The 15,001-nt window shown below is 39.0% G+C and overlaps 1 protein-coding gene and 1 long non-coding RNA gene across 2 annotated transcripts in view; one reads left to right on the top strand and one right to left on the bottom strand.

Annotated features, from left to right (window-relative positions):
* Positions 1-2,676: 2,676 nt before the first annotated feature.
* On the bottom strand, positions 2,677-13,522 carry PSMA1 (proteasome 20S subunit alpha 1). The gene is made up of 10 exons (XM_081061753.1): positions 12,989-13,522; positions 11,650-11,694; positions 11,260-11,361; positions 11,035-11,138; positions 9,585-9,673; positions 8,934-9,004; positions 8,685-8,814; positions 7,471-7,550; positions 4,313-4,423; positions 2,677-3,042 (listed from the first exon to the last, which is right to left on the bottom strand). The coding sequence occupies exons 1-10, from the start codon at positions 12,989-12,991 to the stop codon at positions 2,986-2,988; spliced, it is 792 nt and encodes a 263-aa protein (XP_080917879.1). The 5' UTR covers positions 12,992-13,522; the 3' UTR covers positions 2,677-2,985.
* LOC308503029 overlaps positions 13,239-15,001 on the top strand; it is a 36,766-nt gene continuing 35,003 nt past the window's right edge. The window contains exon 1 of the long non-coding RNA XR_013994123.1: positions 13,239-13,893. This is a non-coding gene — a long non-coding RNA (uncharacterized lncRNA). The remainder of the gene's footprint in view (positions 13,894-15,001) is intronic.

Below are 15,001 nucleotides of genomic sequence, written 5' to 3'. Positions count from 1 at the left end.
TTGTTAAACAGGTATCAGAACTTTATGTAGTCTAATTCTTCCTGACTTATTAAAACACGCACTTTTGTTTTGGGACTTATTTTTACTCTAGCATGTAATTACATCAATTTGAATGCTTTTTTAATTATACATTATTTGAGAGCAAAGACTTTGTCATATACCAAGAGTCATAAAAACTTACATGTCTAGGAAATCAAGGCCTAGAGAAAAGGGACTTAACCAAAACTGCAAAATAGTCAAACACTGAAAAGGCTGGGACCAGAATCTGAATCTGTCACCTACCTTACTGCCTCTTGTTTTTAACCATACCAGTACTTCAAAGATGCACACAGATACTTAATAAATTCCAGGTGAATTATCTTTATATCAAAGTTGTGGCGTACCGTGCAACGAGGGTCGTGGGGAATGAGGAGGGCGGTGCAGGGTTAAGAAAAGACAGTAGCCAACAATAGAGTGTAAGCAGGACCAAGGGGCTCCAGTCTCAAGGACTGGGCCCCAAATCGGGCCTACACATTAGCTTTTATTAGGTGAGGATAAAGTTGTCAATCTCAAGATCCGTGAATCCTATACATCATAATAGGAAACTGATTCAAGCCAATCACCCTTGTCTGTAAGCAGCAGAACCGTTAAGTCTCAGGATGTATGTACTTCCCCAAGGGACAAAACCTTTATGCATATGAATAGATGGAGAGCACATCATTGAAGCTCTTCCCCTGCAGGTTGTGGGAAGGAATGCAGCCACAAAGGCAGAGGCTCTCCTTAGCCAGGGGAAGGTGGGGGGCTGTGCCCACCTCTAAGGACCCCGTGGGTTCTCCTGTTGGTCCACACTCGACTGCACCTGGCTTGAGTTGTTCCCCCCCACCCCCATGGGGAATCTTACTCGTCATTGGCTGACCAGCCATCTTTCTGGGGCCAAACAGGGAGACATAAGGTGCAAACACAAAGGGGAAGCAAAGTCTCTGAAAGGATCCGTCTCACAGACTCTCCTTTCTTTAGGGGCAGGTACAAGGAGACAGATGGGTAGGCTGCTGCGTGGCAACAAAAGTGATAGGTTTTATGAGAGGACATTAGCAATTTTGTTTATAATTAACAGACTAAATGGAATAATTGAGTATAACTAGATAAACTGACATAAAAAGGCATCACAATGAACTCTGTACAATGGGGCTGAATCTTATCGGGGTGAGGAAAATTTTAAGTTCTAAAGTCAGTGTAGAAGACTAAAATCACATGTTGAAAAAAATTACTAAATTGCTTCCAAAGTACAATATGGATCATTTTTTTTTCAGCCGAGTGCCAGCCAAATTTGGTTTACATTTAGGGAACAGTGTACAAAAATTATACATGCACACACAAAATCTTTAAACAATAGAATCACTTAACAAAGACAAAGGCTCACACTGTGACAGGCACAGGGGAAGAGGCCTGCCTGAGGAAAGAGCAGATTATGAAATTTCTCTCTTATGTTGTCTCTACCAGACTATACCCCCATTGAGTCCGAAGGCAGGCGGGAGGGCTCCCTCATTCAGTTTTATTTTGTTTGTGAAAGTTACATGTGCTTGATGCAACATCATTGTCAGTTAAATGGCCACATGGTACTTGTGGCCTTGTCCCAAATTCAAATAGCTGACTCTTGAGGCTACTCCAAAGTGGAGACTAACATTTCACATATTCCTGTATTTAGTCAGGTTTTTCTCTCAACAATGTTGCCAGTTTCTCTTATCACTCTCCCCTCAAGAAGTTAAGAGATTTAAACCTTGGAACCTAAGAATGCTTTTCAAGTTTTGAGCAATCTAGAAAAGAAATTAAATGAACATTTTATGAAATATTGAGTATACAAGGTGTTTTCACATAAACTGTCCCATTTAACACTCAGAATAATTCTCTGATGGATTTCCTTAAAATAAGGCTAAGTATAACTTGCCTAAAGCCAATAGCAACTAATTAGCAGATTTAGGTCTAAAATCCAAGTTCCCAATCTTTAAATGAACTGCTCCTCTCCAGAAAGATACGAATATATTCGTTATATTCATAACTCCTCTAAGGCTTCTTAGCAGCAAAATTTTGGATTATTGCTTTTGTTTTTTAAGTCAGATTTCCTTTAATTTCATTTTGCATGGTCTAAGATAAAACTTGTTCTGCAAACAATAAAAAGAAATTTGTGCTGTTAGAGGAAAAAAAATTGTTCTGCAGTATCTCGGTACACAGCTCACAGGAATAATGGAAGGCAGCCTCAATATTAGGCTGGAGTTTGGTTGAGCAGGATAAGAGGAAATGATGGTTTCAGATTAAAATTTCCCTTTTGTTATTTCTGCAAAAGTTCCGTACACTGAGAGCAGAGCTATCAATGCTGCCATCTGCTGGTCGGAAAGAAAAACAATTTACATGTTAATAATCTTGCTACTACTATTGCTTGAAGTGGTGGTTTCTTACGTTTTATCATAATCTCCAAAGCTGAATCCTGAAATTTGTATTCTGAGCCAAATCTCCATGAATTCTCATGCAGCCAGTCCATACACGGGGAACTAGTATAAGGCTGTGATAGGTAAGTTATTATTTTTCCCCATCAATAAAAATGAGGCAATTTGACAAACATGGCAAATGACCAGTAGTAATCCCAGACTATTTATATAGTGGAGGCTACTTAAAAAAAACAATCAAAAACTCAATACCCCACCAGGTGAAACAATTTTATTTCACAGTTGTCTTTAAAACCACGAAGACACTATATTCTTTATATAAAAACATTAGTACAGATAACTATACTTTCTAGAAAATGATTATATAGACCCCTCTTCAAAGAAAAATGCGTCACAATATATGGTTTACAGTGAAGGTGCTTGGAAAAAATTCACACCTGGACTGATGCCTAAAACATACCACTTCACCACTACATCTTTTGGTTCAAAGTATAGATTACTGCCAACGGTACATGTTCTTGCATTCTTACATATTTGATAATACACATATAGATTGGTTTATCACTTAATGCTCCATTGGTTCATCAGCCTTTTCTGCAGGTTCATCAGCAGGTTGAGCAGGCTTAAGAGGGAAAGAAAAAAGAAAATGGGTGATACTACGTCATAAACAAATTTATGAGAAAAAGGAGCTAGGTGATACTTTGAATACTGTTTTAGTTCACTGTCCTGTTGAAATTTCTAAACAGTTTTTTTTAAATAGATATAATTTTATAGTTCTGAAAACCTAAGCGTCATTGAACAATTCTAGCATTTTATCACACTGTCTTGCACAAGAATAAATGGTCTTCCTTTTATTATCACTACTAGCCTTAAAATACAATCGGCACATTTTAGACATCCTTTTCCTCTTTAGCACTAATAAACACAGCAAAAATATGACCAAACAAACCACTTGTGTGGCACTCCACTGCATTCTTCCCAAAAGTGATGGTTCTTACTAACTATGGTTTAAATAATGCAAATCTTGCTCCTCCAAATAGTACCAACAATATCCTTTTCAAATTGAAAAGAAATTCATGTAGAAAAAATTTCTGTACAGGGCATTTCCAATTACACAGCTATTGAATAAGCGTCTATAAATAGCAAATGTATATTCTAAATATCCAATATAAAAAAATCAGTATTTAACTTGGGATTCACCAATACTTCTCGACCCTTTTCTCAGTATTTGTGAAGAACCAACTTAAGTTTCCAAAGCTGGTCCCAGTGAACTTTCTCTCAGTCCCACTCCTATAGACTCCTGGCTGGCCCTATGACTTACTTTAGCCAACAGAATGTGCAGAAGCGGTGCTGTGCCAGTATTGAGCCCTAGCCTTAAGAATACCTGGCAGCTTTCACTTTTAAGCTTTTGAACGTTTGCAAGCTCTGAGCTGCTACACTGTTAGAGAGACCCTGGTGAAGGAGAGGCCCTGAGACTACATGGACAGAGGCTCAGCCATCCTAGCAGAGGTCCCAGTCTTATAGTTGTCTCTCTAAGATACCTAGAAAGTGAGTAAAGATGACATGTGAGTAAAGCCATCTTGGATGTTCTAGCCCCATCCCCTCAATGACAGCAATGTTTTGGAGACTCAAGTGAGACCAGCAAAAAAATCATCAGCTGAGCCCCAGTCAACCCACAGAATTGTGAGAGAGACAGATAACTAAATCATCAACTCTTTTTGTGTTTATGGAGACCACTGCCCCCTCAGTATTTTCCTTTACTCAGCTTAGTTTTCCTACTGCTATTTGAATTATGAGCTTATCAATAAGACAAAAATGGCAGATTTACAGTTGTAGTAGGAATAGTGGTTTACTATAGAATAAAGCCTCTTGTGTTATGATTAGTTATATACCTGTGCTTTTCTCTGTGGCCTTTCTTCAAGACCTTCCAGGAATGGAGACACATCATCATCATCATATATTGTAAACTCCAAGTCTTTACCAACAATTCCAATGGAAACATTCTGAGGGGGGAAAAAAAGGTAAAAAAAAAAAAAAAAATCAAGAGAATTTAGGTTGAAAAATGCTTATGATAAAATGCTGGGTGAAAAAAGCAGAATGAAAATTTATATAGCATTTGAATAAGACTTAAAAACACTTAAGTGTAGGTTAAAAAGAAGAAAACTAGTAAGCCCTTGTAATTTACATATTTAAATATTCACTTGTGATAATCATGAGTAACCCCAAACAAAGATCTAAGTCACCTAGAAAATTTGCAAATTGTCTCATAATGGGAATGTGCTGCAGACCAGTGGGAGGGAACAAACCACTTAGTTAGAAACTAAGCCTAACTCCTAAGAAACAATCAAATTTATTTATTGACTAAGATATGATGGTTCTTAATAAAGAAACAGAAGTTTGGGGTTCTAATGTGTTGAATTTAGTGAGGACTTGAAACTATGTTTTACATTGGAAAATTAAAGAACAATACTTAAAATGTTCAGTGAATGCTAACCAGTGCAAAATAACTACTGTAAAATTAAATTTTAGTGAAAATTTTAGGCATGAGGATATATAGCCCATTTTCTATGATTCAGTAAAATTCTGAAATCAGGAAACCAGAAACTTGAACAAACTTTTCCAAATTGTAAATGTTAAGAGTCAACTGTGTATGTATATGCAGCTTTTAAAAGACAGTCATTGTGATACCATAATAGGTACTTTAAACAAATTTTAAAAAATATTAATGTACTTTCCTAATTTTTTAAAGAATATTATTTTTACAAAAGGAAAACTTGTTTAGAAGATTATGCAGGTTATAAAGCCTATGTGAAGAACATACGCATCGAATAATTATCCAACCACTATAACAAAATGTATTTATAATATGCTGACTGATCTCACTTTAATTAATGATCAGTAACTTCAAAGAGGCTTTTAGTGATTCCTACATTGTACTATACAGGTCCCTAGATCATTCATTCTCCCCCTCTCCTGGACAACTGTACTATTCTCCATTCTCCTTGCAGCTTAAAATCTTGCTCTGATTTCTCTGAGAAAATAGAAGCAAATTAAGAAAAGAATGTTCAGACCTCCCACAGTATCCACTTTTTTGTATCTGTGTCCCTACATTCTCTCCCTTCCTGTTACTATGAATGAACAGTCCAACTTCTGTGAGGCCGACCTTTCCACCTGTGTAATGTTCAAAGAAATTGGTCTAGCAACTTTTATTTCTCCTACATATATGTTTCCCTTTATTTTCATAACCATACAGCACACTTGCTATAATTTCTCCCATCTTAAAAAAACAAAGTAACAAAAAACCCTTTTTTCACTACACTCTCTTCCAGCCATTACCCCATTTCTCTAGACCCACAACATTTTATCTATATATCCTCCAAGGAGCTGTATCCAATTCCTCTTCTCCCATTCTTTCCTGATTCCATTCCTATCAGGTTTTTGCCCCAATAATCCATTATGACTATTTAGTCAAGTCCCCAGTGACACCATTACTAATCTAATGGTTAATTCTCAATCCATATCTTTCTTGATCGATTAGTAATTTTTCATTCCCTTCTTGAAATACTTTCTTCATTTGCTTTTAAGGATACTTCATTTTCCAAGTTTTCCTCCTACCTCTTGGGCCATCTTTCTCAGTCCTTTTTGCTGATACCTACTCAGCTCCCAATCTCTAAAGGTTAGAGTGCCCTTGGCCAAGTCTTTAAACCTCTTGTATATTCGATTCCTTTAGCAATCTCATCCAGTCCAGTTTCTTTCTAAAAGCCATTTCTGCATAAAGACTCCAAAATTTATAACTCTAGGCTAGACCATTCTCCACCAAACTCCAAGGGGTACATATCTGATAACTGCTTAGGCTATACTGCCAAATGGTCAAACAATAGGCATTTCAAATTTTATGTCCTAAACTAACTGCCTGGTCTTCCTTCACAAATCCTACCCCAAAACCTGTTCTATCATAAATCTCTTTTTTTAGTCAGGCCAAAAACTTTGAAGACATCCTTTTTTTTTCATCTCATACTCCCACAGCCAATTTGTTAGCAAACCTTTTCAGCTCTAATTTCAAACCATACGCAAAACCGAACCCCTTCTAATCATCTACAATTGTTCTAATCCACCACAATCTCTCATTTGAATTACTGTAACAATCTTAAAACTATTTCCACCCATTACAATCTGTTCTCTAAATGGCAATCAGAGTGACTCTTAAAACCTAAATCAAATCAAGTATTCTTCTGCTCAAATTCTAAGAGCCCACTCAGAGTAAAATCCAAAATACCTCCCATGATTTATAGGAGACCACAAGCTGGCCTCCATTACCTCTCTGATTTCCTTCCCTATCTTCCTCTTGAGCACTGACTCTAACAGTACTAGCCTCTTTGTCTCAAATACTAGAAACATTCTGGACCCCAAGGCCCTTGCACTTGTATTCCCTGGAATAATCTTTCTCTAGGCATCTGCATGGCTCATTCACTCACCTCCTTTAGCTCTTTTCCTCAAATTCTACTTTCTTAGGTCATCCTTGACCACCCTATTTTTCCATTATACCTACCATACCACCTTTCTATACCCAATTGGTCCCTCTCTAACCTGCTTTATTGCTTCTATAGCATTTATCACGTTCTACTATACTACATAATTTACTTATGGGCACACTGTTTGTCTCCCCACACTTGGATGTATGTACCATAAAGGCCAACATGTTTATTGTGTTTACTATATTCTCAGTGCTTAGTGCCCGCATCTGGTAGGTACTCTATACATATATTTGTCAACTGAATTAAGAATATGAAGAGATTCTTATCTGCTGATGAAATAAAGGATATCCTACATCAGACTTAACTGGTTTTATAGCTTTATACCAAAAAGAAATGTTTACAAATTGTTTCAAAATCCGATCACTTAGTGAATAGCTTAAAGAGAAAGAATAAGCCAAGGCAACTATCTCCCAAATGAAAGAACTATAAGCATATACTTTTCTATTACTTACATTTATGCAATAAATGATTAAATTGTATTGTTAATATCTACAATTGAAAAACGTGATTTTTACCTTTGTAGTTAAGTCCTGTTCTGCAGGAAGTGTCTCTCGTAAGGCACGCAGACCATGCTTAACCAGTTCATTCAAGTTACCTATGTGTAATAAGTTTAACAATTATTTCTTAATTTCATCTTCACGCTAGGCTTCTTTTGTCTGTTGGGCCTATAGCCTAACATCATGGTTTTAGTCACATACTAAATATATCACAATAAAAACAGCCAAAAGTTTAATGGTTAGCCCTATAATCTTCTTCTAATAATAACACAGCTGAGTGTTATTTTATTTAATGACAGGACACATAATTTTTGTTACTAAATTTGACATTTTCTTAAGTTAAATTAAAATTCTGATTCATAAAGATACAGCTCAAAGTTTTATAGAATGTATTGTGGAATTCTAGTTGCTATATTCGCTTTTTATAAAAAGAGTCTCTAACTCTATGTGGCCAGTATTACCCTGATAACAACACTAGACAGAGATATCACAAGAAAATAAAACTATGGATCAACATGCCTTATGACTATATACACAAAAAAATTCAACAAAACACCAGCAAACTGAATCCAGCAACATTTATGTTTATATAAACATTTATACATATAATTTCTGTTATATACTATGATCAAGAAGGATTTATCCCAGGAATGCAAAGCTAGTTTAACATCAAAAGTCGATCTATGCAACATACCACAATAGAATGAAGGGGGGAAAAACACATAATCACCGCAACAGATGATTTAAAAAGCATGTGTTAAAACTCAAGATCCTTGCCTAAGCAAAACACTTAAAAACCTGCCCTATGATCACATCTTACATCTTTTCCTTTCTTTTCCACAGCTACAGACTTTTTACTTGTTTATGGATTAGTAAATGTAAAAATGTCTACAGCAAAAAGAATGGAATCATAGAAAATGAAAAATTGTAAACTGAACTTAAAATTGGTAGCAGGTACAGTGCTTCTCAACTCTGGCTGAGGCACACTTCACACCAACTGAACCAAGAATCTGCAAGGTTCGGGACACATACTTGTATTCTGAAAAAGTTCTACTGAAACTACTGTGGTAGTCAGAAGGGGTAAAAGCTAGTATATGTAATAGAAATAATAAACATTTCATGAGCTTAATTTTTTAAAGTCTTTCTGAAAGGTTGATAGTTTTCTTCATTTAGGGTACTATACTAATTCACTATGTAAAGAGTGGAGGGGGCAAAAAAAGAAAATCACTTACAATCCATAAACTCAGACATATGTCTCTCCAAGTAAGTACGAGCTGATTGAGAACGGGCGCCAATGGACATAGCTCTGCAGTCAAAATAGTTAGCAGATGGGCAGGTTTGGAAAATATGAGGGCCCATATCCTACAAATAGAAAAAAAATACACTACATAATTCTTGACTTTGGTTGAGCTAAAAACTAGAATATTGCTAGTCAGTTTAAAAAAAAATCATTAAAATATAATAATACTCCATGAACTTACATCATAACCAGCAATAAGCAGCCCAACACCATATGGTCTCCGGCCATATCTTTGCGTTGGTATCTGTGTCTCTTAAACTGGTTAAAGAGCCTGTTCTTACGAGGAATAAAATACTACCTTTATTTTCAAATTAAATATTATTAACAAAGAGCTCTGGTTTCTTAATTGCTGCATAATCTACCATAGGAAGATGACAAAACAGAGCAATATTTCTTTGGTCTAGTATTAAAAAATGTTGAGTTATCGACCAAACCAAGAACCAATGCTAGCAAAATGTTCTCCCATGGAGAGAACCTCATTCATTTTGGATATAAGAGGTCAAAAATTTTTTGCGATGTCTAGAACCACCAATAAAAAACTTTAAATCTCCTCTAAAAATGATGCTTGGACAGTTTTCTTAAAATTGAGCTTATCTGTGTCTGAAAAATTTCAATTGCTTATAAGAGCTGATGAAAGAGCAAACCAATTACTTATTTAGAACACATTCTAACTGGTAAAACTTCCCACAACTCTCCTAAATTTTAAACATTCTGTTATTGAAAAGTACCCTTTTTTCACAGTCTTACCTATAACTTACTAATAACTAATGTAAGAATTAAATATCAAAATCCTCTAAAGTTCACGACCAAAACGCTGACATAAAAAGGATACTGCTTCCGATAAGAGCTACAAGACGAGACACAGGAAGAGGTCTGTCAAATACAAATCTGGAATCCAAACACTCCTGGCGCATAAAATTACTAAAAAAGAAACCAAAAAAATTAGTAATTTCAAATCACAGTTATTCATATCTAAATAGTTTGCTTCCTGCCAGACATTTATATGGATTGCGTTCATATACAGTAATCAGCAAGACACGAAGGATACATTTTTGTTCAAACTCTGGGGTCACATGAGATTAAAAAAACAAACAAAACTAAAATATTCCTTAGTTCTAAGAAAACCTTTGTCTCACAGCAGTTTGTAGAATAGAGAAGGCTGAGCAAGAGAAAAGTGGCTAGTCTAAATTGAGATGTATGGTAAGTGCAAAATACATATGAAATTTCAGAGGCTCGGTTTAAAAAACAATATAAAACATCTCATTAATAGTTTTTACGTTGATTACGTGTTGACATAGCAGTATTTTAGATAGATTGGGTTAAATAAAATGTTTGATAATGCAATCTATTTTACACTTCAAGAACTGACAGAAACCAATAATGCTGTCACTATATTGCTGGCCTAGGAAGGCAAGGGCTCGCTGGGTAATTTGAAAATCATAAACATTAGCATTACTGTTTGCCTCAGTGGTTATATTCTTTCTTCCCTAATTAAATCTGACTTAAGAGATTAGTTTTGGCTCACTACCTCCCATCTCCCAATACACACACTCACAAATTACCTGAAACCACGGTGTTAAGTGTACTACATGTTAGTCTATTGAACAATAACCTTGAAAGAAAAAATACTAAAAAAAAATTGAGAGTTTAAGTAACTAGCCCAATCTCAGATACTAAGTGGTAAAGGTGGGAACTAAACTCAATCTGTGTGACTTCAAAGCCCTAGCTATTCATTCACACAATTCCTCTGAACTAGAAATAATTTCTATATCCTCTGGACTCTCACAGAAATCTACCTGTCACTTTCCACTTCCTACTTTGTATTATAGGCATACTACTAGATTTTAAATTCCTGGAAGACAGGATCTATGTCTGATTCACCTTCATATACCCTGCAATATACAGAATTGAGCTTTGCAAAAACAAATGCTAGCATATTAAAGAAAGCAGGGGTAGTTCGGCTGATCCTTAGAAACCAGATACAAGTTGTCAGGCTCTTCTTAGACATAACATTATCTCAAGCTATATATACTGAGTTAACTAATATCACATTATTCAGTGACTTCTCAAAAGTGTTAATATGGTTAATTCTATTGGTTACTATTACAGGGGTCAAGAAATGGAATACTTAGTAACTGAGCCTAAATCCACCAAGGTATTCACAATCTTAAACACACTCTGGTAGACAACTTCCTAAAATACCTTACCCGGATCTTTTCTAGAAATGGAAACAATTATGAACCAAAAGGGATGTTTCTTTTGTTTTTCATGATCACACTCACCATAACAGTCTAGCATCAGCAGTAAGTCCCGCAATTGAGATACCAATATGGTTGTCAACATGGAGAATTTTTTTCTGATGAGCCGCAAGTTCTGACTGTGCTCTCTAAATGGAGATATTATAAGACATAAAAGCAAGTTTACAATTTTCTTATCTATACAGTGAAACTTGTGTTTGACAGTTCTGTTTTCCAAAGGAGGAAGATCTACTTAATAGCTTTATTTACCTTCAGTGCAACCAACACTGCATGGGTTTTGGATTTCAGACCAACTGTGGCTGAACCTTGTTTGACAGCTTCCATTGCATATTCAATTTGATGAATCCTGCCCTAAAGAAGAAAAACCAGCACAGCTTAGAGTCATCTTACAAGACCCTCTGATAAATTTAAATTTAATGTAGAGTTCCCAAATCTCATAGTAGGTGAGCATAGTTAAATCTCAAATGATTTTTTGTTTTTAAACCACGAAACTTACTTTAAACGATAAAGTTAGGTTCCAAGAATGTCTAAAATGATTCGATTCCATCTTCTCACAGCCTACTTACTACCTTATGAGTTTCTAACATACTGCGGTCACCAAAAGCCACTCCATCGAAATAGCATAAAACATTACTTTACCTGAGGGCTCCAAACAGTGACATCATTGTCATACTGGTTGCGAAACTGAAAGTAAAAGAAAACAGACTTATTAATATAAGAACATTAAAAATCCCAACTCTTAACAAGCTCTAACATTAAGAAAGATGTTTTCCCAAACGTTTCCATTCAAGGTTAACACACTGACGTTAACACAATTTCACTGTAAGATTACTACCGTGTTACTTACTCGGTTGCAAGCCAATTCCCCGTGTACCGTGCGCGAGGGCGGGAGAGGGAGAGCAGATCTCTCCGGGACCTATTTTCCCAACTTCCAGTTCCACCCCTTGGGTTCAGTCAGTCACTGAAGGTCCTATCTGTCAACTGCTCTTGGCCAAAGCTCCTCCCTCACACCAGGCCCTAATAAATGGTCCAAAGCATTCCTTTTCTTTCAACTCGCTCCAACGTCTATCTCGTGGTCTTCTCCATCTTTTCCAAAATCTCCCCAGTATGTACTCCCACCAGTTATTTGCCTGCACGCCCCTGTGTACCTTACATTACGACTGAGCACCGGACTGATTTACCGCTGACCCCTCACTGCACTTAAAACAGCGCCGTGTACGTGCAGACGTTCCAACTGAACGAATAAACACACACATGTCCCCAGGCAGTTAGAGATGGACACACACAGCTACCGAGGCCGAGCCTTTGCTGCCGTAATGACAGTCTTCCAACAAGTCTACCAGAACAGTCCTTGGGAGCATAACCACGAGGGCGGGGAAGCTGGGTGCTGGAATGGCAGGCAGAGACCCGGGAACCCTGACACGCGTGTTGGGATCCGGGTGACATCACTTCTCCTCTCGGCCGGGGTTTACTTATCTGTAAAACTCGGGGAGCGGACAAAGTGATTGAAAAGGGCCTTTTCTGAGCGAACGCTAGGCGAGAGGGAAATGGCACGGGCCCACTAGGGACACGGACGACGCACAGGCACCCGAACCCTGGGGTCAGACCCTGGCAGTACGGGAGGCCTCCGAGTCAAGCCCCCGGTTTCTCCTCTCTCTCCCCGACGGAGCACGAGGGCCCACTCAGGACCGCTCGGAATCTACCCCACCGAAGGGGAGAACTCGGCTGGCTGACGGAAGTAGAGTCCGAGGCCCGGCAGAAAGCGAAACAAACCCCGGAAAAGGGCCGCATTGACTACCGACCGCTCCTCTCCCGGCTAGGCCGGAGATGCTGAATCACTGCCCGAACCCTCCCGTCGGCTGAGGTTTCCATGCCCCACGGCCCCGGGCCGCCCTAAGGATGACAGGGGACCGGGCTCACCATCCGCCAGTTAGCGGACCTCTGCCCCAACCCAGCCTGAGCTTGGAACCCAACGCACCATGATTCCTTCGCGGGCCTGGCTGCAGCCTCCAGCAAAGCCGCGGATCAAGGAGCGCTACCGAAACCTCCTCTCGGCGATCTGCTGAGAAGCCTGCGGGGTTTTGACGGCGGCGGCGGCGGCGCAGGGTAGAGCAGTCTATTCCAGAGATATCGATATTCCGCCCAGGCTTCCCGGCCCTCCGAACTCTCAGCCGCTGGCGATGGGCGGGGCCTCGGAAGAGGGTGGAACCGAGATTGGCCGGAAACCTGGGCCCAGGAGTGTCCGCGGCAGCTAAGAGCCGAGGGGCGACCTCTCCCAAGCCGCCCTTCTTACAGCCTCAGTGATATTAGGGGTGTGTTGCACATTCCCTCCAATTTCGCACCTGAAATCGCTCGAGACGACAGCTGCCACTCGGAGTGATCGAGTGTGTCGCTCAGCCTCTCTTTCGGCGTCCCCAGAAACTGGGGGCGTTGTGTGACGGAGGCACGAGGCTGCCGCAAGAAAAGCCAAAAAGTAACGATCCGTTTCCAAGTGTCAGCCATGCTCTTCCTCGAGCATCTCGTTTGAATACATGCTTTTGTTTCTGCTTTGGAAGCCTTTCCCTCCTCCCTGGAGACTCATCTGTCGAGGCTCTGTTGTCATTGACGACTTGGTGCCCCCCCACCAGACGAGGAGCTCTTGGAGGGCATCAGTGTCCTGTGTCCCCAAAACTAAGCACGGCTCCTAATAGATGGGGCCTCTGAGAACAACAATTCTTTTTCTTTTCTCCCGAAAGACGTATTTTCTACTTTGGAAGCATCTGTTAGTAAAACCCCAGATGAAGGAGTTTAGGACGGCTCTGCTCACAGCCGCCAACCTGACATCTCCCGGCTGCCAACGAGGACTTACTTTCTTTGCAAAGAAGAATGAGTACCTAGACTCAGGTAAGAGTTGAAGGTGTCCGTGAGGACCTGAACTTTGCAGATGAAGTAACAGACTCAGATCACTTGAGTGATTTACTCAGGTTCAGAGCAACTTAGTATCGCACGCTTTTAAAACCTTTTCACATATATTTTGGACGTTTTCCAGGTTGAAAACGGCTTTCTAGTATTCCACCTTATGAACATGTGATATTTTATTTACCCAAATGCCTATTGTTTAATATTTAGGTGACCCTTCTCCCAAGCTTCCTGATATATATGTGTGTGTGTGTGTGTATATATATATATATATATATATATATATATATATATATATATACATCTGTGTTCCTTTCTTTAGCAGCAATTCCTAAAAATGGAATTGCTGTGTCAAATGAAGTGGGTACTCTTAAGGATTTGATAAAAATTGCTAAATTACCCTCCAGAAATGTTTTACCAGTTTATATCTCAACACTAGTATATGAGAGTGCCCTCCTTAAATTCACCAATACTAGTTGTCATTTTTTTAAAAATCACCTAATTTAGTGGATTAAATTAACAGATTTAAATTAATAGATGGTTCTAGTACATGAAGTTTAGTGCCTAATAGATCTTGCTGAATGAATAATGAATGTTCAATAATTAAATACATGCTCATTTAAAAGTTGTTATGGGGCCGGCCCAGTGGCTCAGGTGGTTGGAGCTCCATGCTCCTAACTCCGAAGGCTGTGGGTTGGATTCCCACATGGGCCAGTGGGCTCTCAACCACAAGGTTGCCAGCTCGATTCCTCGAGTCCCGCAAGGGATGGTGGGCTCTGCCCCCTGCAACTAAAGATTGAACAGGGTACCTCGAGCTGAGCTGCCTCCCGGATGGCTCAGTTGGTTGGAGCTCAGGCTCTCAACCACAAGGTTGCCAGTTCGACTCCCGCAAGGGATGGTGGGCTGCGCCCCCTGCAACTAGCAATGGCAACTGGACCTGGAGCTGAGCTGCGCCCTCCACAACTAAGACTGAAAGGACAACAACTTGACTTGGAAAAAAAAAAAAGTCCTGGAAGTACACACTGTTCCCCAATAAAGTCCTGTACCCCTTTCCCAATAAAAAAATCTTAAAAAAAAAGTTGTTATATAGTGC

This window comes from Rhinolophus hipposideros (genome assembly GCF_964194185.1).
Source record: "Rhinolophus hipposideros genome assembly, chromosome: 10".
NCBI lineage: Eukaryota > Metazoa > Chordata > Mammalia > Chiroptera > Rhinolophidae > Rhinolophus > Rhinolophus hipposideros.
This window is presented reverse-complemented; position numbering and strand designations above follow the sequence as displayed.

Bases quoted from the DNA above. Each gene is read 5' to 3' on its own strand.
- PSMA1 (XM_081061753.1), bottom strand. The intron at 8,815-8,933 runs GTAAGTTCATGG...TTCTATTTGTAG, and splicing joins TGCTTATTGCTGGTTATGAT to GATATGGGCCCTCATATTTT. The intron at 3,043-4,312 runs GTATATAACTAA...TTCCCTCTTAAG, and splicing joins GGCCACAGAGAAAAGCACAG to CCTGCTCAACCTGCTGATGA.